Here is a 27,816-nt window from a genome sequence, read left to right on the forward strand (position 1 = left end):
CTAACGAAGGAAATGCATGCATTCCTCACTCCCCAGAGGTTTGCCATCTCCTCTTAAATCTTGAATATTCAAGAATTAATAAGGGACATAGGAATCATGACAGATCAGAAAACAGCACACAGGAAGCCTGCCAAACGCTTCCTGACATATGGGCATTGTACTTAAATAGCTGTTTGTTGGAATAATTTGAGGCTGAGGGTGATGGACTCTTTCTCCAAAGAAGATTTTGTTTGCACTGGTTAGGTCCATAAGGATACTTCCTGTCTAAAACCACCATAATCTATATCCAAAAATTAAACTTTACTAGTCCACCTAGATGTTGCAAAGCCAAGCTAAAAGACTTTGTGAGGGCTACTTTATTTCCAGTCTATAATTACCCTTAAAGTGAAACATTTGAAGTTCCTAGGAAACTCCTTCCCTTTTAATAAGAGTTGGGCTTTGAGTTTTGTTATTCTAGTGCTTTGAGTCTTCTAAAGTTTCAACTCAGTTAACACTGGTTTATTCCTTAACCTTTACTCCTTAACCATAGATGCCCTTAAGACAAATACAGTTAACCTTATGAGTACTAAAAGAAAATGGGGAATTCCTCTTTGACCTCATGTAGGAGAAGAGTTTTTAACTATGAGTCAAAAATCTAGATGCAATAAAAGACAAATCTGATAAATGTGACGACTTTTTTTAATGCATGGCAGAAATACATCATAAAAAAGTAAAAAAGCAACTAACAATTTGGAAGTAAATATTTGCAACTTTTATAACAGATAAAGGCCTAATATAATGTATAAAGAACACTTGAAAGGTGTGAAGGAGCAATAACCCAATAGAAGAATGTGGAAAAGGGACTTCCCTGGAGGTTCAGTGGCTAAGACTCCACGCTCCAAATTCAGGGGGCCCAGGTTTGATCCCTGGTCAGGGAACTAGATCCCACACGCCACAACTAAAGATCCCACGTGCTACAACTAAGACATGGTGCAGCCAAATGAATAAAAATAAATCTTTTCTTTAAAAAAGAAAAAGATGTGGAAAAGACATGAACAGACAATTCACAATGACATTTAATTTGCTATTAAACAGAAATGCAAAATAAAATGCCATGGATATACTACTACTCACTTAATCATATCAGTGAAAATTAAAAAGTATGTCACATTATGTTGAAAACTGGGAAAATAAGCACTCACCTGTATTTTTGGTGGGAAAGCAAAAATGAGTCTGAGATTCAGGGGAGGGAATAACCTGGATATGTAGATTTGGGAATCCGTGTTTACAGGAAAATGGACAGAGGCAGGGAGAGAGAACACGTGGACTGAGAAGAGCTGAGGCTCAGGACACAGCTACACAAGGTGGCAGCGCAACTCCCTGGCGGGACCAGCACCAGGGCTCTAGAGTCAGGAGGAGCTAGTCTTGAAAGCCGGCTGTGGGGCTGTGTGGTGCTCTAGGCAAAATCTGGTACCCTCCCTGTGATCAGCTGCCACAACTGGGGATAATGGGCATCTCAGAGGGATGCTGAGCGAGGACCCGAGATGCTCCAGGTAAAGCACCTGCAGTCAGGAAGCCTCTCCACTCCTGCTTTATCGGTAATGCCTCCTTCTCCAACCACCGCCCGCCCGCCGGCCCCCACCTTCCGGAGCTGTCGGGTCCCTCTGGGCTGGGGGCGAGGGAGTGGGGCTGGTGACGCGACGCTCACATGACCAGCTGAGCGCCGACGTGGGCAGCAGCCCCCATACCCGCCCTGCCCGCGCGGAACCAGTTCCCAGAGCTGCCCGGGCAAGGGGCGAGAGGGGTTAGGCGAGCCTGAGGAGGCGCAGACCTGGCCCGGGCCCCGCAGGTCAGTGTGAAGGTGGCCACTGCTGGCGTCCCGGGCAGGGGTGGAAGCTGATGGGACTAGGATACAGGAGCAGCGGGGAGAAACGGGGAAAGAAGAGGGGGTCCCGAGGTGAATGAGGCGTGCCGCGAGGTGCAATGTGGGCAGGTGGCCCCGTCTCCTCCTCGATGGCTCTCCTCTGTGCCCTCCACCCATTTTTGAGCCTGAAATTGCGGGGGGGGGGGCGGTGCGTCCCCGCAGTGCGACTGTGAAACGTAGACAAATTCTAAAAATAACTCCCTTTCTCACTCTGAGCCCAGGAGGAAATAACTGACCTCACATAAAGGGGTGGGGATGCGGCGGGTTGCTTGCGCGAGAGGAAGACACAGAGATCCAAAATAGTTTGGAAAGCATCCTGGTCTGGTGCCTGAGGCCTGAAAAGTAATGGTGGCTGGGATGCAGGAGAGGTAGGGGAAAAATTGGAGGATGAGGAGGGCCCGGATTCAGGAAAGGGACCCCAGTCCATGGACCGTGCAGCCTCTCTCCATCTCATGTCAGTCTGCATGTCTGTTCCCAACACTCTGCAAGGCTAGAAAAGGAGGAGGAACCTGGCCAGAATCCCTGCAGGTCAGTAAAAAAAGGGGAGGGCACTGGACAGGCACGGGGCTGGGGGGCACAGCTTGGGCAGCATTTGAGGGCCCCACTTCCCATCCCCCCACCACATATAATATACGCCCTCCCTGCCACGCTAAAGGATGGTACAAGGTGGCAGGGCCTTCCAGGGAATGGTTGGCTCTCAGTGCAGGAGGAATGGTGGGGTAAAGGGTAGGCAGAAGGCACACTAGGCTGGACCAAGTCAGGGACCCCTGACGTGGGTGAGATGCCAGTGCTGTCCAGACCTGCCTTCCACCCCAAACCCTCAGTCTCCCTTGTCTACTCTTTGTCTCTTCTCCCCACCCCCCCAGTCCCACCCTCATCCCCCAGGACAGGAAAAGGAGGGGACATCTCAACATGGAAAAACTCTGCAATGAAAATGAAGGAAAGTTGGAAAGTGAGGGAAAGCCAGAAGATGAAGTAGAGCCTGAAAATGAAGGAAAGTCAGATGAGAAAGAAAAGCCAGAGTGGAGGGGAAGTCAGGACAGGAGTGAGAGCTCCAGAATGAGGGACGGCCAGACGATGAGAGACAACCTGCAGATGAGGGTCAACCCGCAGAAGAGGGGAAGCAAGAAAAGCAGGGCAAGTCCAAAGCTGAGGGAAACCCACTCAAGAAGGGCAAGCTGGAATCCCAGGCAAAGTCAGAGAGCCAGTCTTGCACTGTCGAAAAGCGCCCTGCTGAAGATTATGTGCCCCAGAAGGCAAAAAGAAAAACGGACAGGACGACGGAGGATTCCCCCAAGGACTATCACGACAACTTACAGGAAAGGCATCTGGGAGGTGAGGAGATGCTGAGAGAATGTGGAGATCTGTCAAGGGCTCAGCTTGAAGAGCTAAGGAAAAGACAGAAAATGGGTGGATTTCATTGGAGACAAAGAGATGTACAGGATCCATTCACCCCAAGGGGGCAACAGGGTGTCAAGGGAATGAGGGGAGGAGCCAAAGAGGCTTACATGATATCCCATATCTTTAATGCCCTGGCATTAGATTCTGGTTTCTTTGATGAGAATATCACTGACCCTGCTTTCCCTGGCAGTCACTTGCCAGGCTATGTGCTTTATCCTCAAGCTGATACTTTGCTTTAGGTGTCACTGTCCTTACCAGCAGCCTTTTGATCCAACTACAGTGTTCTATGTTTCAGTAGGGGGTTTTCACCCACGTTCATGGAAGAGATGTTCATAGTACACTGTAAAAAGAGCAATAAAAAAACACTTTTTAGAACCAAATGTATAGTATCAAACCAGTTTTGTAAAAGGGCTTCCCTGGTGGCTCAGACTGTAAAGAATTTGCCTGCAATGTGAGAGACCTGGGTTTCATCCCTAGGTCTGGAAGATCCCCTGAAGGAGGAGATGGCTACTCACTCCAGTATTCTTGCCTGGGAAATCCCATGGACAGAGAAGCCTGGCGGGCTACAGTCCATGGGATTGCAAAGAGTCAGACATGACTGAGCGACTAACATTTTTCACTTTGTAAAAGTAGTAAATGTTTGCATAATGCATTTATGCACAGAGAAAACCATGAAAAGTAAAAACTAGGTGATAGTTTTTTCCTGCATTGTAGCCAGAAAATAGGTCTTGCCTGTACTCAAAGATTAGTCCAATCATTAGATGGTACCTCCATGCCATTCCTCCACAGGTATGTCCATCCCCATGTCTTCCCCTAGTTGTAACCATGTCAGTGGGCACTGCCAGCCCTTCTGCTGGGTCCTCTACCATCCTATGGCTCCCAACATGTGTGATTCTTTTTCTTGTCTTTGCTCACTCATCTCTACTTTTTCTTAAATGATGTTTGTCATAATAAAAAAAATTCCTAGAAATCAATACATGATAAAAAAAATTGAAATGTTCAGTGAGCTTATGAGGGCAATGAAGATTCCTGTTGTCAGACTGTAAAATGATAAGTAAAACATTACATCTAGGACTCATAGCTAGAGGAATCAACCTGACAGTTACAACAGATCCAGTGCTCTAAAGGTCAGTCTGGTCATCTGTGAAATGGGAATAAAACTTGCCTCACAATCTGCTGAGTGGATCAGATGAGGTACTGACTATGTTAGCTGTGTTGGGAGAGCTCCTTTGTAGCAGTAGGACTCTGAACCTTGTCAGACACTCAGGAGAGAGCTGAGAGTAGGTCTCACCTATGCCTAGGAACAAGTCTAAGCAACTGAGAAGAGACTGCCACTCTTCTCTGGATACTACCGTATCTGCTGGGCATGCCTGCTCTGCCGGGCCCTGTACCCTCTGCTGACAGCTATGGATACGATGGAGTCCTCATGGTGACAAAGCCCCTCTGGTTCCCTTTAGTTCCCAAAGGGTCAAAGCCCCTATTTGACTTATATAGGAATGTGGGTAAACTCCCTCTCCCAACTTCAGAGTTGCATCTACCCTGGTGGCACTGCCCCAGGGCAGTCTGGGCTCCATTACATTACATAGTTCTTAGCAAAATGGCACCCCACTCCAGTACTCTTGCCTGGAGAATCCTATGGACGAAGGAGCCTTGTAGGCTGCAGTCCATGGGGTCACTAGGAGTCGGACACGACTGAGCGACTTCACTTTCACTTTTCACTTTCATGCATTGGGGAAGGCAATGGCAACCCACTCCAGTGTTCTTGCCTGGAGAATCCCAGGGACAGCGGAGCCTGGTGGGCTGCGGTCTATGGGGTCACACAGAGTCGGACACGACTGAAGCGACTTAGCAGCAGCAGCAGTATTAACATTTTAGTTCATTTTATATTTGCTTATAGTAGTTTCTTATCTCTTACAGGACTCATATATTTTGGGACCCCTGGGGATTGTATCCTGAGACACATCTGTGGATGAAACAGTGGATAATTATTCGAACTACACACCACAGTACTTCAGGGAAGCCATATCTAAATTCATATACCATTAGTGTGAGTTTTCTCTCTAAAAAGTCTCCTGATTGGTTTCCTACACAAATTGAAAGGACTTGTCCACACATAATCAGAGAGGATTACACAACTGAGTTTCAAACTGAAAATATCCCTTCCCATTCCAGACCAATTCCAACTAAAAACTGTAACAATGCTCTTAAAAATATTAAAAACTCTCAATGTTAGGGATTTTAATTTAACCCACTAGTATGTCACTTTTTCCAAACGAGGACTTTCTTATTCACATATGTTTAATAAATTATGTGACACATATACTTAATTAATTATGATTGAATCAGGAGCCCTGAGTTAAAAAAAGATACCCTATTCATGGATTAGAAGACTTGATAGTGTTAATATGGTAATTCTCTCCAAAAGTTATCTATAAATTCAATGTTATATGGAAAAGCAAAGGACACAGGATAGCCAAAATACTTTGAAAATGAAGAACACAGTTGACGGACTCATTGTCTGATTTCAGGGCTAACTGTAAAACTACAGTAATCAAGACTATGTAGTATGGCCTAAGGATAGACATATAGATTGATGGAATAAGACACAGTCCAAAAGTAGACCCACATGTATATCATCAATTCATGTTTTAAAAAGGACCCACAGGAGTTCAGTGGAGAAAGACTTTTCAACAAATGATGCTGGAACTGTATGTTGTCTTGGTCAGTTTGGACTGCTATAACAAAAATACCACAGACAGGAATTTTTCATAGTTCTGGAGTGTGGGAAACCCATGATCAAGATGCTGGCAGATTTGGTATCTAGTAGGGGTCAGATTCCTGGTTCATAACCAGATGTCTTCACATGACAGAAGGGGCAAGGGAGCTTTCTGGGGTCATTTTTATAATGAAACTAATTCCTCATGAGGGCTCCACTTGCATGGCTTAACTGCTTCCAAATACCATCCAACTGGATGAATTTCGCAGTTACACAAACATTCAGTCTATAGCAGACATCAATATACAAAAAAAAAGTACCCTTACCTCACACCATATACAAAACATGAATTAAAAATGGCTCACAGAACAAAATGTAAAACCCCAAATTATAAAAAATTTATTTAGATAATTCCTGGGTGATCCCAGTGGTTAGGATTCTGAGCTCTCACTGCCAGGGGCCTGGCTTCAATCCCTAGTCAGGGAACTAAATTCCCATAAGCCACATGATGTGGCCAAAAAAACCAAAATAAAAATAAAAATTTCATTTAAAATAGGAACAATATGGAATAGTTTGTTGTTTCAGAGTAAACTATTATTGTTTATTAATTCTGAAGTAGTTTAAAGATTTTTTATTGTAATTTTTTATTTTAGGCTGGCTGCTTGGGCTTTTCTCTAGTTGTGGTGAGTGAAGGCTACTTTTTGTTGCAGTGCACAGGCTTCTCGTTGTGGTGGCTTCTCTTGTTGCTGAGCACAGGGTCTAGGGCACTCAGGCTTCAGTAGTTGTGGCATGCGGGCTCTAGAGCACAGGCTTAATAGTTGAGGTGCACAGGTTTAGTTGTTCCACAGCATGTGGGATCTTCCTGAACCAGGGATTGAACCTGTGTCTCCTGCATTGGCAGGCGGATTCTTTACCACTGAGCCACCAGGGGAACCCAGTTCAAAGATTTTTGAAATGAATTTTCTGCCATTATCTACTTAATAAGTTCCATAGGTTTCTTCTACTAAGAAATGAGAAAAGGCAAATGTTAATTATAAAATATTACATGTGGACAATAAAATTTAAGATATCATTAGAAACATAGGGAAAAGGGTAATCCTGGATTAGCATATGACATGAATTTGTGCCATATGACAACTTAAGATAATAACTGGACAATGAGGGTATTGACAAATTTCTGTGAAGTTCAAACAAGTCTAGAATATCTATATTAGTAACATATATCCATACATATATAACCTAAGAAAGTATAATATTTCTTATTTGACAATGTTTCCCACGTAATTTAACATACCAAAAAAAACCCTAATTGTTTTAACATCTCTTTTATAAAGTGAGAGACAATTTTTTTGAGATTTTCTAAGGACCCTCTGGGAAATCTCAAAATTAGTTTGAGGTCAAAAAGATTCCATTTAGAATTTGATTTTGGGAAGCTGCCAAAAATGTCAAAAAGTTTGAACATTTGATTAAACAGGATCACAAGTCAATATGAAATAATACTTAATTATCTATTTAACCAAAGGGACAATCAAAATATTTTTAAGGTAAATACAGAAGGTTACAAAACTGAATGAAAATATAGCTCTTTTCACATTGAGAAGACTCAATTCTCCCACATAATCAAAGACCTGATAAAGATAACATGAAACACAAAAAATTATTTTGGTAAGACAAAATCTTTGCTTTCCAGGCAGATTACCCAAAAGGTAAAGAAAAACATTTCACAATCTCTTATCAAGAGAAGACCAATAGTCCAAAAGACTTTTTCGTTTTAACGGAGAGAAAGCCAAACTAATTTTGTACCAGTGTACTCTTCCCTCCCTCCCTGCCTTTCTCCCTGCCTCCCTCCCTCCCTTCATTCCTTCCCTTTCTTTCTTTTTTTCTTGCCATACCTCTAAGCAAAGGAGATCTCACTTCCCTGACCTGGGATCAAATCCTTTCCCCCTGCAGCGGAAGCATGGAGTCTTAACCACTGGACTGCCAGGAAAGTCCTTGTACCACTGTACTTTTGATGTTAAAGCTCATTCTTTAAAAAACTAATAAATAAATCCATTCTAATCTTAGCCAGCTTGACCACACATAAAATTCCTTCTCCAAGATTCTGTTTACTGAAACTTTCTACTCACTCAGCCACTCAGGTTTTTTTTTTCCTATAGTTTCCTCTTCCTCATTCTAGAATACCCAGTCATTGGACTTTAGAACAAAATTACTCTTTTTCCCTTAACAAAAACGTGTCTTTCATAGTTTGTATCCAAAACACACATCCTACTTTTTTTTTTACCTACTTTTCATACACAGTTGTTTCCTTTTACCCTTATTGTTTCTAGTATTTTTAATTACATATATAGATTAGTATTCTTAACCCTTAGAAACCTTAATTTCTAGTGAAACTAAAAAGTAAACAATTGAGGACTGCCTGTTACTTAAGCATTCTATGATTAGCAAATTTATAAATATATTTCATAATTTCTAAAAGCATATTTTTCCTGACAGTGAATTTTCCAATATGGCACAACACGTTTGCTGATACATCCAAATATCTTCAGTTCCTTTATAAGAAGATGCCAAAGTAGATTAACCTTTGTTCAGTAGTTTGTTTCAGTATTTAATTTTATCTGAAAATGATCTAGATATTCAACGCATATCCATCATTAGTTAACATAACTTTTAAGTTTTCAAGTTATCAAAAAGATTTTTGAAACTATTTTTAAGTAGACATACCATGAAACATAATTACTGTTGAAAAATTCATATATAAAGTTTTATCTTAATTACATCTATATAATTAACCTTTTAGATTTACTCATGAAAATTTCTTGAGGCATTAAATAGCTAACCATCATCTTAAATTATTTTTCTTTCTAACAAATCCTGTAACAGAGATAATATGACTTTTAGTAAACCTGGATAGAAAAAAAGCTGTATGTCTGCATCATATTTAATGCTGATAACTCCGAAGACATGCCTGTTTTAATTAAACCAATGAAGTTAGACTAACTTTTATTTATGAAAGATTATCCTAGACCACATGAACTTGAAAAATATTTGGGCTAATTTCTGTGTTTCTGAGACAATACTTTTTACTGGATCAACAGCCCAACTTTCAATTATCCAAATTCCTATATTAAGATTCAGGGGATTCTGAATTGCATGATTTATTAGCATAAACAAGTGTAAATTTTCTCTGCAGGAAGTTTACATCATCCTAATCCTACAGTCATTTTGGTGAATAGTCTGTCTACATAGTAAAAAGTAGCCAGGTACAAAATGACTGCAGACATGAAAAAAAAAAATCAGCAGAAACAACACACAGCAAATACAGATTTATAGGATTTCCAGATGTTGGAATTACAAGACTCAATTTAAAAATAATTTTTCTGGGAATTCCCTGGCAGTCCAGTGGTTAAGACTCTGCGCTTCCACTGCCACTACAAGGGCTGTGTTTCATCCTTGGTTGGAAAACTAAAATCCCATCTGCTGTGCAATGCAGCGAATAATAATAATAATTTTTCATACTAAATAGGAGATAAAAGACTGACTCACAGAAACTTCAGCCAGTAACTGGAAAGTATAAAAAACATGAAATAGGCCATTCTATAACTAAAATTTTTAAATTTATTTTTCATTATAGTTGAATTACAATGTTGTGTTTTAATTACTGCTATACAGTAAAGTGACTTAGTTTTATATATATATATATGTATATATATATATTCTTTTCATATTCTTTTCCATTATGGTTTTTCACAGGATATTGAGTATAATTCCCTGTGCTATAAGTAGGACCTTGCTGTTACATGCCAGTCTGCATCTGCTAATCCCAAACTCCCAATTCAACCCTCTCCCACTGTCATTCCCCTTGGCAACCACCAGTTTATTCTCTATGTCTCCAGTTCTGTTTCTGTTTCATAGATAGGGTCATTTGTGTCATATTTTAGATTCCACATATAAGTGATATCATATGGTATTTGTCTTTATCTTTCTGACTTACTTCACTTGGTATGATAATCTCTAGTTGCATCCATGTTGCTGCAAATGGCATTATTTCATTCTTTTTTATGGCTGAGTAGTATTCCACTATATATGTGTATGACATCTTCTTTATCCATTCATCTGTCAGTGGCCATTTAGGTTGTTTCCATGTCTTGGCTATTGTAAATAATGCTGCAGTGAACACTGGAGTGCATGTGTCTTTTTGAATTACAGTTTTGTTTCTACTATCCTGATCATTTACAATATCTATAAGCATTTTTGAGACAAATAGAGCAAATTTAGGATTTGGGAAAAATGATAGATAGGCTTTAATGCTTCTAGAGCCACAAATTGAGTTCTCTAAAAGACTCAATTTGTAAGACAAGTACGATTATTTTTAATTCTTAAAAGAATTGGGTTGAAACCTGAATAATATCAAGAGGCTAACCCACCCATCCAACTATCTTCAATTTGCTTCTTTATATCAGGGAGAAGCTATCCCCAACTAAGACAGAAATCAAAAGAATCATATGTTCTAGATTTAGAGCTGTGTATCATTGGACTTGATTTTCTTGGGCTCCAAAATCACTGCAGATAGTGGCTGCAGCTATGAAATTAAAAGATGCTTGCTTCTTGGAAGAAAAGCTATGATCAACCTAGACAGTATATTAAAAAGCAGAGACGTTACTTTGCTGACAAAGGTCCATCTAGTCAAAGCTATGGTTTTTCCAGTAGTCATGTATGAATGTGAGAGTTGGACTATAAAGAAAGCTGAGAGCCAAAGAATTGATGCTTTTGAACTGTGGTGTTGGAGAAGACTCTTGAAAGTCCCTTGGACTGCAAGGAGATCAAACCAGTCGATCCTAAAGGAAATCAGTCCTGAATATACATTGGAAGGACTGATGCTGAAGCTGAAACTCCAATACTTTGGGCACCTGATGTGAAGAACTGACTCATTGGGAAAGACCCTGATGCTGGGAAAGATTGAAGGCGGGAGGAGAAGGGGACGACACAGGATGAGATGGTTGGATGGCATCATTGACCCTATGGACATGAGTTTGAACAAGCTCTGGGAGCTGGTGATAGATAGGGAAGCCTGGTGTGCTTCAGTCCATGGGGTTGCAAAGAGTCGGACATGACTGAGCAACTGAACTGAACTGATCTTTGGAATGTTTTAGTAAATCTTTCCACAAAGACTTCAGAAGGTCTCATTTTGTTTTTTGTGCTCTGGATACATAGTTTCATTTTAGCTTAGGGGTGGTGGTGGTGGTTTAGTCGCTAAGTCGTATCCAACTCTTGGACTGTAGCCTGCTAGGCTCCTCTGTCCATGGGATTTTTCAGGCAACAATACTGGAGTGGTTTGCCATTCTCTTCTCCAGGGGATCTTCCCAACCCAGGGATCAAACCGGGGTCTCCTGCATTGCAGGCAGATTCTTTACTGACTGAGCTATCAGGGAAGTCCTTGCTTAGAGGAAAGGCCTAAAAAAGTTCCTATCAGGCTGTGAATATCATCTTCCAATTTGGCAAACTTCTGACCAGAGCTTCCTTTAAAGAAAAATTTTCTCAAATATCTTATAAGGTTTTCAGAAACAGTAAATATTCCTGGCAGTATTGAACTCTTTAACTTTTTTCCCTTTACCTTTAAGTCAAGTATATACCTATCAAGTTACTTCCAACCAAAATCAATAAGCCTTTTACGGATTAACCATGGACGCTTCAAGTATCCCCAAAGATGGTAAAAAGATGTAGTTTTCCCATGATCCAGGACCACTTGCAAAGACAACCAAAGGAATTGGACAATTCCCCTGAGAGCTAGCAACAATCAGTAAGACACTAGCTGCAAATGGAGTGCAAGTCACATTTCTGTCTGTTCATAGTCTTGGGGGTCCAAACCTGACAGTTGAGCTGCCTGTACATGTAAGCAGTGACAATTCGTGCTCCCCAGCAGGAAGAAACCCAAGCTAATTCCTCAGTACACAAAATGAGAGACAGGCAGGAAAGTAATAGTTGTCCTTGGGGTGGAAAGGATTAATAACAAATGGGTATCCCCAAAACAAACTCACAGAAGTCTGAATTTGGAAAAGAAGGGACACCATAAAATTTTACTTTCCTCTCTTAATTGGACACTACAGATTGAGATCCAGAACAGCTGAATTGGTAAGAATTCTTACTTTTCACTGGCTTCCTTCTTTTTCCTGAGGTTCCGTCTACAGGCTCCAGAGCAAGTGACATGTCCCAGAAGGTCTCATCTGGGTCATCAGAAATTGTGGGGGAGGAAAAATAATATTCTCTCTACCCTTCTGAGTATTTGGCTGGTAACTGTTTTTCTCTAGGGCACCTCATAAATAGATGAGCTCATCTAGGCTAAAAGTTTCTCACTGTGGCTGCTGTAATTAAAAGATTATCTTTGGTAAAATTAAACCATTTGTTCAGAAAAACATAGGCTTGGGGATCTTAATTTTTATACACATTTATACTTAATATGCATAATATACATATTTATATTTAATTTTTATATATACATATAATTCCAGTTAACTGGAATCCCAGATGGAGGAGTCTCTGACTCTTCGGACTTAAACAAACTCATTTTTTCTTTTTCTCTCTTAAAACAAAATTTATTTACTTGAAGCCTCACACTGGCCCAGTCCAGTTTAAGTCAGACCAGTCCAACTGCAGACCCAGTCTAGAAAAAGAAATGCTCAAGTGAAGTCAGCTCAATCATTATGCAAAAACAGTAGAGCTTGGATATCCAAGAGGGACTTATTCATGACCTCCAGACAGAGCAAGAAGGCAATGAGCACAGTGGGATCAGCAGGTATCTGCTCTTGCTCATTGCTCCTTAGGACCATTGGTGATCTTCTTTGGATACCACCAGGACAATTAAAGGGCTTCCCATGTGGCATTAGTGGTAAAGAACCAACCTGCCAATGCAGGATACATAAGAGACGTGGGTACAATCCCTGAGTCAGGAAGATCCACTGGAGAAGGAAATAGCAACCTACTCCAATATTCTTGCCTGGAGAATCCCATGAACAGAGGAACCTGGAGGGGCTACAGTCCACAGGGTAGCAAAGAGTCAGACATGGCTGAGCAACTAAGCACACAGGACAATTAAAAAATATACTGAAGCATATTAAACATTTTAGAGTTTATCTGGGGCTTCCCTAGTGGCTCAGTGGTAAAGAATTCACCTGCCAATGCAGGAGACATGGGTCTGATGCCTGATTCGGTAAGATCCCACATGTCGCAAGGCAGCTGAGCCTGTGCACTACAGCTACTGAGCCTGTACTCTAGAACTCAGAAGCCAAAACAGTTGAGCCTATATGCTGCAACTACTGAAGCCTGCACACTTTAGAGCCTGTGCTCTGCAACAAGAGAAGGCACCACAGTATGAGAAACCCTCACACCATAACTAGAGAAGTAGCCCGCACTCATTGCAATTAGAGAAAAGTCCATGCACAGCAACAAACACCCAGCACAGCCCAAAATTAATTAATTAATTTTTCTTTTAAAAAGAGTTTACCTGAGCAAACATTGATGCAAACTAGGCTGTACAAAACCAGAAGTGGTTATAAGCACTCCACCAATAGGACCTAGGGGGAGGGATTTTATAGAGAAGATACAGAAGCAAAGCAAAAAGAAAATTATTTGATTGGCTACAGCTTAAGTGGTTGCATTATTTAGGAAAGCCTACTTGGCTGCTTGTGATTAGTTGTTCTTCTTAACCTTGAGAAACTTATAGGAAATGACTCTGGCTTAGGTTTTGGTTTGCTTACATGGACTACCAAGTCATTAGAGCCACCTCAGTTCAGTAGTCTCCTTGTCTGATTACTGTAAGAGTATAGAAGAGGAACACTTCCCAACTGACTCTATGAAAGCAGTAGCACTCTGATATCCTAAGACTAGGTAAAACAAGAAAAGTATAGACCAATATTTTTTATGAATATAGAGGCAAAATCCTTAACAAATTACCAGCAAGTTGAATCTAACAATATATAAAAGGATTATACACAATGTCCAAGTGGAATTTATTCCAGGAATGCAAATTTAGTATAACACAGAAAAATCAGAGAATATAAACTACTGAATTAACATAATGAAGGCCCCAAACCACATGATCATCTCAAAAGATACAGGAAAAAAACCCATAAATCCAGCACTTTCTCATGATAAAAATATTCAACAAACTAGCAATAAAAGGGAACTTCCTCAACTTGATAGAGGAAATCTACAAAAAGATGCAACTGACATCACACATAAGGAAGAAACACTAAAAAATTTCCTTCTAGGAACTGAAACAAGACAAGGATGACTTCAATTGCCATTTCTAGAGGTTGTACTGGAGGTTCTGGCCAAGGTAATTAGGCGAAAATAAATAAACAGGCATCCAGTTAGGAAAGGAAGAAGTAAAAACGTCTCTATTTGAAGATAAGTCTTGTACATAGAATAACCTAAGGAATCCATGAAAAAAAACTATGAGAACTAATACATGAGTGGAACATTGTGGCAGGATAAAATATCAACATACAAAAATCAATTGTATTTCTTTATAATAGAAATTAGCAATCTGAAAATGAACTGAAGAAAATGATTCTACTTATGATGACATCAAAAAGAAAAATATTTTAGGGATACATTTAACAAAAGAAATTTCAGGCTTATAAATTGAAAATACAGAATGTTGTTGAAAAAATTATAGACCTAAATAAGTGGAAATAAATTCCATGTTCGTGAATTAAAAGACAATATTGGTCTATTGGTCATATTACCTAATTGATCTACAGATTCAATGCAATCCCTATCAAAATCCCATCTGGCTTTTATGTAGAAAATGACAAGGTGGTTTCAAAAATCAAAGGATGCAGGATAGATAAAACTTAGTTTAGAAAGAATAACATAGGATATCTTATACTTCTTAATTTCAAAACTTACTAACAAATGACAGTAATCAAGATAGGGTGGTACAGCAACTAGAGATTATCATACTAAGTGAAGTTAGTCAAAAAGAGAAAGACAAATACCATATGATATCACTTATATGTGGAATCTAAAGTATGACACAAATGAACCTATCTATGAAACAGAAACAAAATCAGGGACATAGAGACAGATTGGTGGTTGCCAAGGGGGAAGCGGGTGGGAGAGGGTAGGAGTGGGAGTTTGTGGCTAGCAGATGCGACTGATATATATATATATATATAATGGATAAGCAGCAAGGTCCCACTGTATAGCACAGGGAACCATATTCAATATACTGTGATAAACCATAATGGAAAAGAATATGAAAAAGAATAAATATATATGTATAACTGAGGCATTTAATTGTACAATAGCAATTAACACATTGGTATTCAACTATAAAATAAATTAAAAAAAAATAGTGGTACTGCCATAAGGACAGATATACAGATCAATGGAAAAGAATTTAGTCCAAAAGTAAACTATCACATATAGGCTCAATGGATTTTTGACAAATGTAATGAGACAATTCAAAGGGGGAAAGAATCATTTCAAAACTAATAGTGATGGAACAATTGGATATCCAGATGCCAAAGATTGAATTTAGATCACTACATTATCACAGACACCAAAATTAGCTCAACAAGAGTGATAAATATTAATGCAAGAGCTAAAATTATAAAAACTCTTAGAAGAAAACATAGGAGTAAACCTTCATGTCCTTAGGTTTCACAGTGTTTTCTTAGATATGACAACAAAAGCACATGTGACAAAAGATAAGATTAGAAGTCATCAAAATAAAAAAAATTGTGCATCAAATGATACCACTAAGAAAGTGAAAAGACAACCCACAGAGTGGGAAAAATACTTGTGAATCATTTATTCAATAAGGAACCAATTTCCAGAAAATATAAAGAACTCTAGAAATTCAATTATAAAAAGACAAATAACCCAATTAAAAATGGGCAAATGATTTGAATAGATATTTATGAAAGTCATATAGATAACCAGTAACCAATAAGCATACGAAAAGAAGCTCAGTACCATTAGTTGTTGGGGAATGTAAATCAGAATCAAAAGGAGAGAATACTTCATATAAATTATGATGGTTAAAATGAAAATGATGGAAAATGACATATTTTATTGAGGATGATGATAAACTGGAGCTCTCAGATTACATCTGAGTTTATACTAATGAGGTAACTCATGGTAAGTCCCCAGATAGCTTCAGGTTAGGGGCTGGCCACCACAAGGACCAAATAAATTATTAGAGGGATATGTGGACAAAAAAAAATGTTGCCTGCCATTCAGGTAGACAAGATGTTGCCTACTATCAAGCCATCAGCCACTGCAACCACCTACAATGGTGCACCCAGAGGGGAATTCAGGATGAAGAAAAACAGGACACTGGCCCTAGGTAGTTAAGATTCATATCAAAGGAAAAATTTCAGTGAGCCCAGACTCTTGTATTTGACCACACATAGAAAAGCACTAAAATCATTAACTTGAGATGTATGTTTTTGTGATTAACAATAACTTTTGATGTTCAAGTACATGTGTTTGGTTTTGGTTTTGTTTTTCAATAAAAACTCCTATATATAGTGGCTCCTGCCTTATCTCTTTGGAACAGTTCCTCAGACCTATCTGACAGGCTTTATCCTGGGCTATAGTCTTCAGCAAGGCCACTGAATAAAACACAATTTTCAACTTTTAGGTTGTGCATTGTTTTTCAATCCACAGCTGAAACTTTCAGTCTTAACATCCCACCCCTCTTCCCTGACCTCTGAAGAGGGAAGGACTGGAGATTTCCTGCCAAAAATTTTGGCTCCCTGTCCACCAATGTCAAATAGAAATACAGAGATGGTATGGAGGAAATAGAAAAGAGTAGTTTTATTTTTTCCTGGCAAAAGGGAAACACAGTAGGCTAGTGCTAAGAACTGTGTACTCCTTCCTGGGGTACTGGGGATCTTATAGGTGGAACTCATAGTCCAGGGTGAGTGAAGGTTTTGTATTCTTCTTCTTCTTGCATTATTATAAAATAGGCACTGCTGGCATCAGGCAGCCTGGTACATGGGTCCATTCGTTTCTGGGTTATTGGCCTGTGACCTTCTTTCTGAAATGTAAACAGCTATAAGGGGTAATCTGCTACAAGAGACTGCAGGGAGGGTAAATGCCAGGTGCAGGCCATAATTTACACAGTATTAGGGGGTGACAGGTTAGCTTTCTGAAGAACAGATCTAGTACAGACACTACAGATTAGTAATAGTGAGTGAAGTCACTCAGTCATGTCTGACTCTTTGTGACCCCATGGACTGTAGCCTACCAGGCTCTTCTGTCCATGGGATTTTCCAGGCAAGAGTACTGGAGTGGGTTGCCATTTCCTTCTACAGAGGATCTTCCTGACCCAGGGATTGAACCCGGGTCTCTCGCATTGTAGACAGACGCTTTACCGTCTGAGCCACCAGGGAAATCCAGAGTAGTAATAGTTAAAACTAAAATTAGCTAGCTCTTTCAGGCCAGTTTATGTTTTTTCTCTAGGCTGTTCACTATTCTCTTTATTTTCCTTGTTTTTCAGGAGAGAGGAAAAAAAAAACTCATTTCTATTTTTTTTTTTTTTTTTGCAGCAGATTGAGTTCAATCACCATTGGTTGATGATTTAATCAATCATTCCTATGTAATAAAACATACATAAACCACCCTAAATGACAGGGTTTGGGAAGCTTCTGGGTTGGAGAACATATGAATGTGCTGGGAAAGTGGTGTGTCTAAAGACAGCAAGGAAACCCTGCCTTTCTACTTGCCCCCAACACCTTGCCGTATGCCTCTCTTCCATTTAGCTATTCCTGAGTTGTATCATTTAAAATCAATACTAGAAACTAAGGCATTTTTCTGAGTGTTGTGAGTTGTTCTAGTAAATTATTGAAACTGAGGAGAGGGTCACGGGCATCATCCCCAAATTTGTAGTTGGCTGGGCAGAAGTGTAGGCAGCCAGGGCACCCCATTTGTGGCTGCTGTCTGAAGTGGAGATATTCTTGTAGGACTCAATCTTTTACCAGTGATGTTAGTCTCAGAATTGAATTGACTTGCAGGACACCCAGTTGGGGTTGAAGAATCAGAGAACTGGTTGGTGTTGAAAAACATGCTCCCTCTGTTGTCAAAAGTGGTGTCAGATAATACCACACATGGTGAAGAGCAATTGAGAGGACACTGATAGATTCATTGGAAATAGAAACTAAACTGCATGGCAGCTCATTTACCAGAGAAAACCTGGGAAAGAGAGAGCTGGGAGGAGACCTGGGAGCAGAACTAATTTCATTCTGCAGAATAATTTATGCCTCAGGACATTGTTGAAAACAATAGAGCAATCAGCAGGCCAGTTGGCCCTGGAGAATCAGAAAATTGGCTGCTGCTGAAAAATGCACTGCCTTTCATATCAGAAATGGTGTCACATAACACCACACATGGTAAAAAGCAATTGAGAGGACACTGATAGATTCATTGGCGATATAAACTAAACCGTAGGGTCAACTCATTTACCAGAGAAACCTGGAAAGAGAGCTAGGAGGCCTGAGAGCAGAACTAATCTCAATATGCAGAATAATTTATGCCTCAGGGTATTGTTGAAAACAGTAATGCAATCAGCAGGCAATTAGTGGTGTTTTAGTGGCAATTAGTGGCTGCATTTGGTCAGGGACAAAGAGAGTCCTGACAAAAAGCACTGTCATTCCAGGGTGACTGTGGGCATACCTAAAGCTGTGCACACTGAGGAGCAACAAAAGAGGTTTCACACGTCTTACGTGTGTGGGCACAGGCATTACTTATTTAGAGACTAGCTGGATTACCAAAAATAATCTAATTTATCTACAATTACCTAGCTAGTCACTAAACAAATAACCTTGAAAAGAACAATAACAAGCCCCATATGGGGAGGAGGAGTTGCTATATTATCTAATATGTTGTTTCCAACAAAAAACTTATGAAACATGCAAAGCAAGAGGAAAGTATGGGAGGAAAAAAAAAACAGGCAACAGAAACTGCCTGTGGGAAAAAAACTGCCTGTGAGAATGAACATATTTCAGATTTAACAAAGATTTCAAAATAGCTGCTATACATGTAATCACACAACTAAAAAAAAACCTGATTAAAGAATTAAAGGAAGATGTGATGACAATGTGAAATCAATAAAGAGAATTAAAAAGAAAACAAATACAAATTCAGGTACGAATTGAAAGTTACAATAACTGGAAAGAAAAATTCAACAGTGGATTTAAACAGGCAGACTAATTAGTTAACTTGAAGATAAACTGATAGATATTAATCAATCTGAACAATGGAGAGAAAGAAGGCTGACAAAAAAATGTCCAGAGCCTCAGAGAAATGTGAGACATTATTAAGCTCTATATTGGTTAAAGAAATGACTCTCAATTGATAGCTTATGGTGAACGATTCTTGATCTCCAAAGAACAAGATTTAGCTTTGGGACCAGGGACCAGGCTTGATCACTCAAGAGCTTTTGTGTAGCAGAGTTCTATTAAAGTAAGAAAAGGGACAGAGAAAGCTTCTGACAGAGACATCAGAAGGGGGACGGAGATGGTCCCCCTTTGCTAGTGTTAGCAAGGGAGTTATATACTTTTTAAATTAGTTATTACAATAAATCAAAAGAATGTCTTGAGGTTGTAAAGATCTCACTAGACCCACTCCCATAATTTACATTTTAAGATAACAGGATTAGCCAGAAGGTTTTCAGGAAGGAGAAACTGTCCTCAAGCAGGATACATTGTTGTTATATAATCCTTAGTACTGAGTTAAAACTGAGTTGTTTGTTGTGTAATCATCAGTTCCTGAGAAGATGATCCCACCCCACTCTAGTACTCTTGCCTGGAAAATCCCATGGATGGAGGAGCCTGGTGGGCTGCAGTCCATGGGGTCAAGAAGAGTCGGACACGACTGAGCGACTGCACTTTCATGTATTGTAGAAGGAAATGGCAACCCACTCCAGTGTTCTTGCCTGGAGAATCCCAGGGCCGGGGGAGCCTGGTGGGCTGCCCTATGGGGTCCCACAGAGTCGGACACGACTGAAGTGACTTAGCAGCAGCAGCATACAACCCAACAGAGAGGTCTTCAAGTTTCCTTGGAACCTCAACACTGTTAAAATGGCTCCCCTTCATTCTGAAGCGACTTAGCAGCAGCAGCAGCAGCAGCAGCAGCAGCAGCAGCAGTTCAGGCCTTAAAGAAAAAAACGTTTTATGTGACTAAGACTAAAGAATGTAGAGAAAAAAAAGATGTTCGTCCTTTCCTCCTCCTTGAGAATTCCAGACCCTTATCTCCCCTGACAGAATGTGGTCCACTGGAGAAGGGCATAGCAAATCACTTCCGTATTCTTGCCTTGAGAACCCCATGAACAGTATGAAAAGGCAAAAAGATAGGACACTGAAAGATGAACTGCCCAGGTCGGTAGGTACCCAATATGCTACTGGAGATCAGTGGAGAAATTACTCCAGAAAGAATGAAGGGATGGAGCCAAAGCAAAAACAACACCCAGTTGTGGATGTGACTGGTGATAGAAGCAAGGTCCGATGCTATAAAGAGCAATACTGCACAGGAACCTGGAATGTTAGGTCCATGAATCAAGGCAAATTGGAAGTGGGCAAACAGGAGATGGCAAGAGTGAACGTCGACATTCTAGGAATCAGCAAACTAAAATGGACTGGAATGGGTGAATTTAACTCATATGACCATTACATCTACTACTGTGGGCAAGAATCCCTTAGAAGAAATGGAGTAGCCATCATAGTTAACAAAAGAGTCCGAAATGCAGTATTTGGATGCAATCTCAAAAATGACAGAATGATCTGTGTTCGTTTCCAAGGGAAACCACTCAATATCACAGTAATCCAAGTCTATGCCTCGACCAGTAATGCTGAAGAACCTGAAGTTCAACAGATCTATGAAGACCTACAAGACCTTTTAGGAGTAACACCCCAAAAAGATGTCCTTTTCATTATAAGGGACTGGAATGCAAAAGTAGGAAGTCAAGAAACACCTGGAGTAACCGGCAAATTTAGCCTTGGAGTACAGAATGAAGCAGGGCAAAGGCTAATAGAGTTTTGCCACTGGTCATAGCAGATACCCTCTTCCAACAACACAAGAGATGACTCTACACATGGACATCACCAGATGGCCAACACCGAAATCAAATTGATTATATTCTTTGCAGCCAAAGATGGAGAAGCTCTATACAGTCAGCAAAAACAAGACTGGGAGCTGACTGGCTCAGATCATGAACTCCTGTTGCCAAATTCAGACTTAAATTGAAGAAAGTAGGGAAAACCACTAGACCATTCAGGTATGACCTAAATCAAATCCCTTATGATTATACAGTGGAAGTGAGAAATAGATTTAAGGAACTAGATCTGATAGACAGAGTGCCTGATGAACTATGGACAGAAGTTCGTGACATTGTACAGGAGACAGGGATCAAGACCATCCCCAAGAAAAAGAAATGCAAAAAGGCAAAATGGCTGTCTGAGGAGGCCTTACAAATAGCTGTGAAAAGAAAAGTGAAAAGCAAAGGAGAAAAGGAAAGATATAAGCATCTGAATGCGGAGTTCCAAAGAATATCGAGGAGAGATAAGAAAGCCTTCCTCAGCGATCAATGCAAAGAAATAGAAGAAAACAGTAGAATGGGAAGGACTAGAGATCTCTTCAAGAAAATTAGAGATACCAAGGGAACATTTCATGCAAATGGGTTCAATAAAGGACAGAAATGGTAGGGACCTAACAGAAGCAGAATATATTAAGAAGAGGTGGCAAGAATACACAGAAGAACTGCACAGAAAAGATCTTCATGACCCAGATAATCACGATGGTGTGATCACTCACCTAGAGCCAGACATCCTAGAATGTGAAGTCAAGTGGGCCTTAGGAGGCATCACTACAAACAAAGCTAGTGGAGGTGATGGAATTTCAGTTGAGCTATTTCAAAACCTAAAAGATGATGCTGTGAAAGTGCTGCACTCAATATGACAGCAAATTTGGAAAACTCAGCAGTGGCCACAAGACTGGAAAAGATCAGTCTTCATTCCAATCCCTAAGAAAGGCAATGCCAAAGAATGCTCAAACTACCGCACAATTGCACTCATCTCACACACTAGTAAAGTAATACTCAAAATTCTCCAAGCCAGGCTTCAGCAGTACATGAACCTTGAACTTCCAGATGTTCAAACTGGTTTTAGAAAAGGCAGAGGAACCGGAGATCAAATTGCCAACATCTACTGGATCATCAAAAAAGCAAGAGAGTTTCAGAAAAACATCTACTTCTGCTTTATTGACTATGCCAAAGCCTTTGGCTGTGTGGATCACAACAAACTATGGAAAATTCTGAAGGAGATGGGAATACCAGACCACCTGACCTGCCTCTTGAGAAACCTGTATGCAGGTCATGAAGCAACAGTTAGAACCGGACATGGAACAACAGACTGGTTCCAAATTGAGGAAGGAGTAAGTCAAGGCTGTATATTGTCACCCTGCTTATTTAACTTATATGCAGAGTACATCATGAGAAACGCTGGGCTGGAAGAAGCACAAGCTGGAATCAAGATTGCCAGGAGAAATAGCAATAACCTCAGATATGCAGATGACACTACCCTTATGGCAGAAAGTAAAGAAGAACTAAAGAGCCTCTTGATGAAAGTGAAAGAGGTGAGTAAAAAAGTTGGCTTAAAGCTCAACATTCAGAAAACTAAGATCATGGCATCCGGTCCCATCATTTCATGGCAAATAGATGGGGAAACAGTGGCAACAGTGGCTGACTTTATTTTTTGGGGCTCCAAAATCACTGCATATGGTGATTGCAGCCATGAAATTAAAAGATGCTTACTCCTTGGAAGGAAAGTTATGACCAACCTAGACAGCATATTAAAAAGCAGAGACTAGTCAAGGCTATGGTTTTTCCAGTAGTCACGTATGGATGTGAGAGTTGGACTATAAAGAAAGCTAAGCACCAAAGAATTGATGCTTTTGAACTGTGGTTTTGGGGAAGACTCTTGAGAGTCCCTTGGACTGGAAGGAGATCCAACCAGTCCATCCTAAAGGAGATCAGTCCTGGGTGTTCATTGGAAGGACTGATGTTGAAGCTGAAACTCCAATACTTTGTTTGGCCACTTGATGCGAAGAGTTGACTCATTTGAAAAGACCCTGATGCTGGGAAAGATTGAGGGCAGGAGGAGAAGGGGACGACAGAGGATTAGATGTTTGGATGGCATCATCAACTCAATGGACATGGCTTTGGGTGAACCCCGGCAGTTGGTGATGGACAGGGAGGCCTGGCATGCTGTGGTTTATGGGGTCGCAATGAGTCAGACATGACTGAGTGACTGAACTGAACTGATCTCTGCTTTGAGAGCCCCAGACCTCTTTCTTGTCCTCGGGGACCCCAGACTTCTTATCAACCTGCCTAGGAATTGACTCTCTCACAATGGTAACTCGAATCCAGAGAAGCCAAGTGAAGAGACCCAGAAATGATGCATAAGAAGGTTGATATAACAAAAGCTATGAATATATACTAGCTTTCCTTCCTTCTCTCCTAAGTTACATAAAGTAATAATTATAACAGTATATTGTTCAGTTTGAAGAGATATAGGTATCATATATATAGATATCTCATGCTTGTGCTCAGTTGCTCAGTTATGCCTGACTCTTACATATATAAACAATAAAATCTCAGATAGGGGTAAAGCAAATAGTTACACAGGAATAATTTTTCTGTATCTCACTAGAATTATATTAGTTATAAATCTGCAGCTGATTCTGGTAAGTTAATATGTATATGGTAAATAACTAAAAAATATAGCAAAAAAGTTAATGAAATTAGAATGCAATATTAGAAAATATTCACTTAATTCAAGAGAGGAAAAGAGGAACAAAAAAAATATCAACCATAGAAAACAAAAAGTAAAATGGCAGAAGTAAATCCAACTACATCAGTATTAATAGAAAGTGTGAATGGATTAAACTATGCAATAAAAGATAGAGTTGTCAGACTAGATATGAAAAAAAGGCTAGGGACTTTCCTGGTGGTCCAGAGCCGAAGACTCTACACTCCCAACGCAGGGGGCCCAGGAACTAGATCCCACATGCTGCAACTAAGAGTTTCATGTGCTGCAACTAAAGATTCCACATGCCACAATGAAGATCAAAGATCCTGCATGCTGCAACTAAGACCCAGCACAGCCAAATAAATAAAATAAATATCAAAAAATAATAAAGTCTAGTAATATGCTATCTGCAAGAGACACACTTCAAATTCAAAGATTCAAATAAATTTAAAGTAAAAGGATAGAAAAGATAAACAAGCAGCAACCATAAGAAAGTTGAAGTGACTATAATAATATCAGACAAAATAGACTTTAAAACAAAAATGTTAGTAAAGACAAAGAGAGACATTTTATAATGATAAAAGGATCAATCTATCAGGAAGATATAACAGTTATAAACATATATGCACCTAATAAGAGAGCATTAGAATACATGAAGAAAAATTGACAAAAATAAATGGTAAGTAGACAATTCAACAATAGCTGGAGATTTTCAATATTTAATAATGTATAGAACAACTAAGCAGCAGACCAACAAAAAATAGAATCTTGAACAACACTATAAACCAACTAGAACTAATAGACATGTAGAGAATTCTCCACCCAACAATAATAGGATTCTTCTCAAGTACACATGGAATATACTCCAGAATAGACCACATGCTAGTTGACAAACAACCATGATATATTTATCATCAACCATGATAAACTTAAAAGATTAGAAATAATATTAAGTATGTTTTCTGCTAACATGGAAAGTAGAAAACAGGAACAGAAAGAAATTTGGGAAAATCACAAATTCATGGAGATTAAACAGCATGCTCCTCAATAACCAATAGATCAAAGAAGAAAGAAAAAAGGAAATTAAATTATATTGAGATGAATGAAAATGAAGATACAACATACCAAAACTTATGGGATGCAGCTAAAGCAAGGCTTAGAAGAACATGTGTTGCAATAGATGCCTATATTAAAAAAGAAGAAAGATCTCAAATCAATAACCTAACCTTTTACCACAAGACCTCAGAAAACAGAGCAAACTAAACCTAAAGCAGACAGAAGCAAGGAAGTAATAAAGACTAGACAGAAACTATTGAAACAGAGAAAAGAAAAACAGCAGAGAAAATCAATAAAACTAAAAGCTGGTTCTCTGTAAATATCAACAAAATTGACAAACCTATAGACTTAAAATAAAGAAAACTCAAACTACTAGAGTCAGAAATGAAAGAGAGGACATTACTACTGACTTTACAGAAATAGAAGGATTATGAAGGAATACTAAGAATAACTGTATGCCAATACATTAGATAACTTAGATGAAATGAACAAATTCCTAAAAAGACACAAACTACCAAAACTGACAAAATGGGAAATATGAACATACCTATAAAAAGTAAAGAGAATTAATTAGTAAACAAAAGCTACCAAAAAGGAAAAGTCTAGGCCCAGATTGCTGCACTGGTGAATTATGCCAAACATATAAAGAAGAATTACTACTACTCTTTCACAAATTTTTCTGAAAAATACAAGAGGAGAGAATACTTCCTCACTCATTCTGTGAGGTCAGTATTATCCTGTTATCAAAACCATACAAAGACACCACATGAAAACTACAGATTAATATCTTGCATAAATATGGATGCAAAAACCCATCACAAAAATACCAAAAAGTGAATTCAGCAACATATAAAAAGAATTATATACCATGAGCAAGTGGGATCTATTCCAGGAGTGTGAAAAGTGAAAGTCACTCAGTCGTGGACTGTATAGTCCTGAATTCTCCAGGCCAGAATACTAGAGTCGGTAGCCTTTCCCTTTTCCAGGGAATCTTCCCAACCCAGGGATCAAACCCAGGTCTCCCGCATTGCAGGCGGATTCTTTACCATCTGAGCCATAAGGGAAGCCCAGGAGTGTGAGGTTGGCTTAACATCCAAAATTTAACTGATGTAAAATGCCATAGCAATAGAATAAAACACAGGGACTTCCCTGGTGGCCCAGTGGTTAAAAGTCCACCTGCCAATGCAGGGGACACGGGTTCAATCCCTGGTCCAGAAACTAAGATCCCATATGCTGTGGGGCAACTAAGCCCATGAGCTAAGATTGCTGAGCCTCAGTGCTGCAACTACTGAAGCCTGCACACCTCACAACAAGTCACCACAATGAGAAGCCCGACACCGCAACAAAGAGTAGCCCCCCTTGTTGCAACTAGAGAAAGCCTATGTCCTGCAAAGAAGACTCAGTGTGGCCAAAATAAAATGAATAAGCAAACAAAAGACCCCACAAAAACCACATAATAATCTGAAAAGGTGCAAAAAAAGGTATTTTAAAAAATCAAACATCTTTTTGTGATAAAAACACACAACACACTAGAAATAGAAGACAACTTCCTCAAGCCGGCAAATGGCGTATACAAAAAATGCACAGCTAACATACTTAGTGGTGAAAGATTGGATGTTTTCCCCTTAAGATTAGGAACAATACAAGGATGTCTGCTCTTCCCACCTCTATTCATCATTGTGCTAGAGGTTCTAGCTATGACAGGCAAGAAAAGGCATCCAGATTGGAAAGACTAGAAGTAAAACTATCTTTATTCACAGATGACATGATTTTATATAGAAAATCCTGAAGGATCCACTAAATAACTGCTGCTGCTGCTGCTAAGTTGTGTCAGTCGTGTCCAACTCTGTGCGACCCCACAGACAGCAGCCCACCAGGCTCCTCCATCCCTAGGATTCTCCAGGCAAGAATACTGGAGTGGGTTGCCATTTCCTTCTCTACTAAAAAACTATTAAAACTAACAAATGTGTTCAACAAGGTGGCAGAATACAATTTCAACATACAAAATCAACTGTATTTCTATATACTTGCAATGAACAAACCAAAAAAGTGAAAATGAGAAAGCAACTCCATTTACAGTAGCATCAAAAAATAAAATACTTGGTGATAAATTTAACAAAAGTGTAGGAACTATACATTAAAAAAATTAAGAACAGGACTTCCCTGATAGTACAGTGAATAAGAATCCACCTGCCAATGCAGGGGACAGAGGTTCGATCCCTGGTCTGGGAATATTCCACATGTCATGGAGCAACTAAGATTGTGCACCGCAACTACTAAGCCCCATGTGCCACAACTGCTGAGCCTGTGTGCTACAACTACTGAAGTCTGTATGCCTAGAGCCTGTTCTCTGCAGTAAGAGAAGCCACCATAATAAGAAGCCACCATAATAAGAAGCCTGTGCACAACAATGAAGCGTAGCCCATGCTCTCTGCAACTAGAAAAAGCCCACGAGGTAACCAAGATCCAGTGCTGCTGCTGCTGCTACTGTTAAGTCGCTTCCGTCGTGGCCGACTCTGTGCGACCCCATAGACGGCAGCCCACCAGGCTCCCCCGGCCCTGGGATTCTCCAGGCAAGAACACTGGAGTGAGTTACCATTTCCTTCTCCAATGCTGAAAGTGAAAAGTGAAAGTGAAGTCCCTCAATTGTGCCTGACTCTTCTTGACCCCATGGACTGCAGCCTACCAGGCTCCTTCGTCCATGGGATTTTCCAGGCAAGAGTACTGGAGTGGGGTGCCATTGCCTTCTCTGAGATCCAGTGCAACCGAAAGAAAAAAAAAAAAGAATTTAAGAACATAGTTGAAAGAAATTGGAGATCTAAACATGGAAAAACATCTCATCTCCATGGATCAGAAGACTTAGTATTGTTAAAATGACAATAATCCCCACTTGATTTACAGATTAAATGCACTCCCTATCAGAATCCCTG

The 27,816-nt window shown here is 39.8% G+C and overlaps 1 protein-coding gene across 1 annotated transcript; it reads left to right on the plus strand.

The window, feature by feature from the left end:
- Positions 1 to 2,815: 2,815 nt before the first annotated feature.
- TCEAL3 (transcription elongation factor A like 3) lies at positions 2,816 to 3,431 on the plus strand. The gene is given in 3 exon segments (XM_081566364.1): positions 2,816 to 2,924; positions 2,927 to 3,394; positions 3,397 to 3,431. Coding segments are annotated over 3 exon segments (612 nt in total).
- The last annotated feature ends 24,385 nt before the right edge of the window (positions 3,432 to 27,816 follow it).

Source organism: Giraffa tippelskirchi, chromosome X, assembly GCF_054371585.1.
Source record: "Giraffa tippelskirchi isolate mGirTip1 chromosome X, T2T-mGirTip1v1.2.pri, whole genome shotgun sequence".
In the NCBI taxonomy this organism is placed as follows: Eukaryota; Metazoa; Chordata; class Mammalia; order Artiodactyla; family Giraffidae; genus Giraffa; species Giraffa tippelskirchi.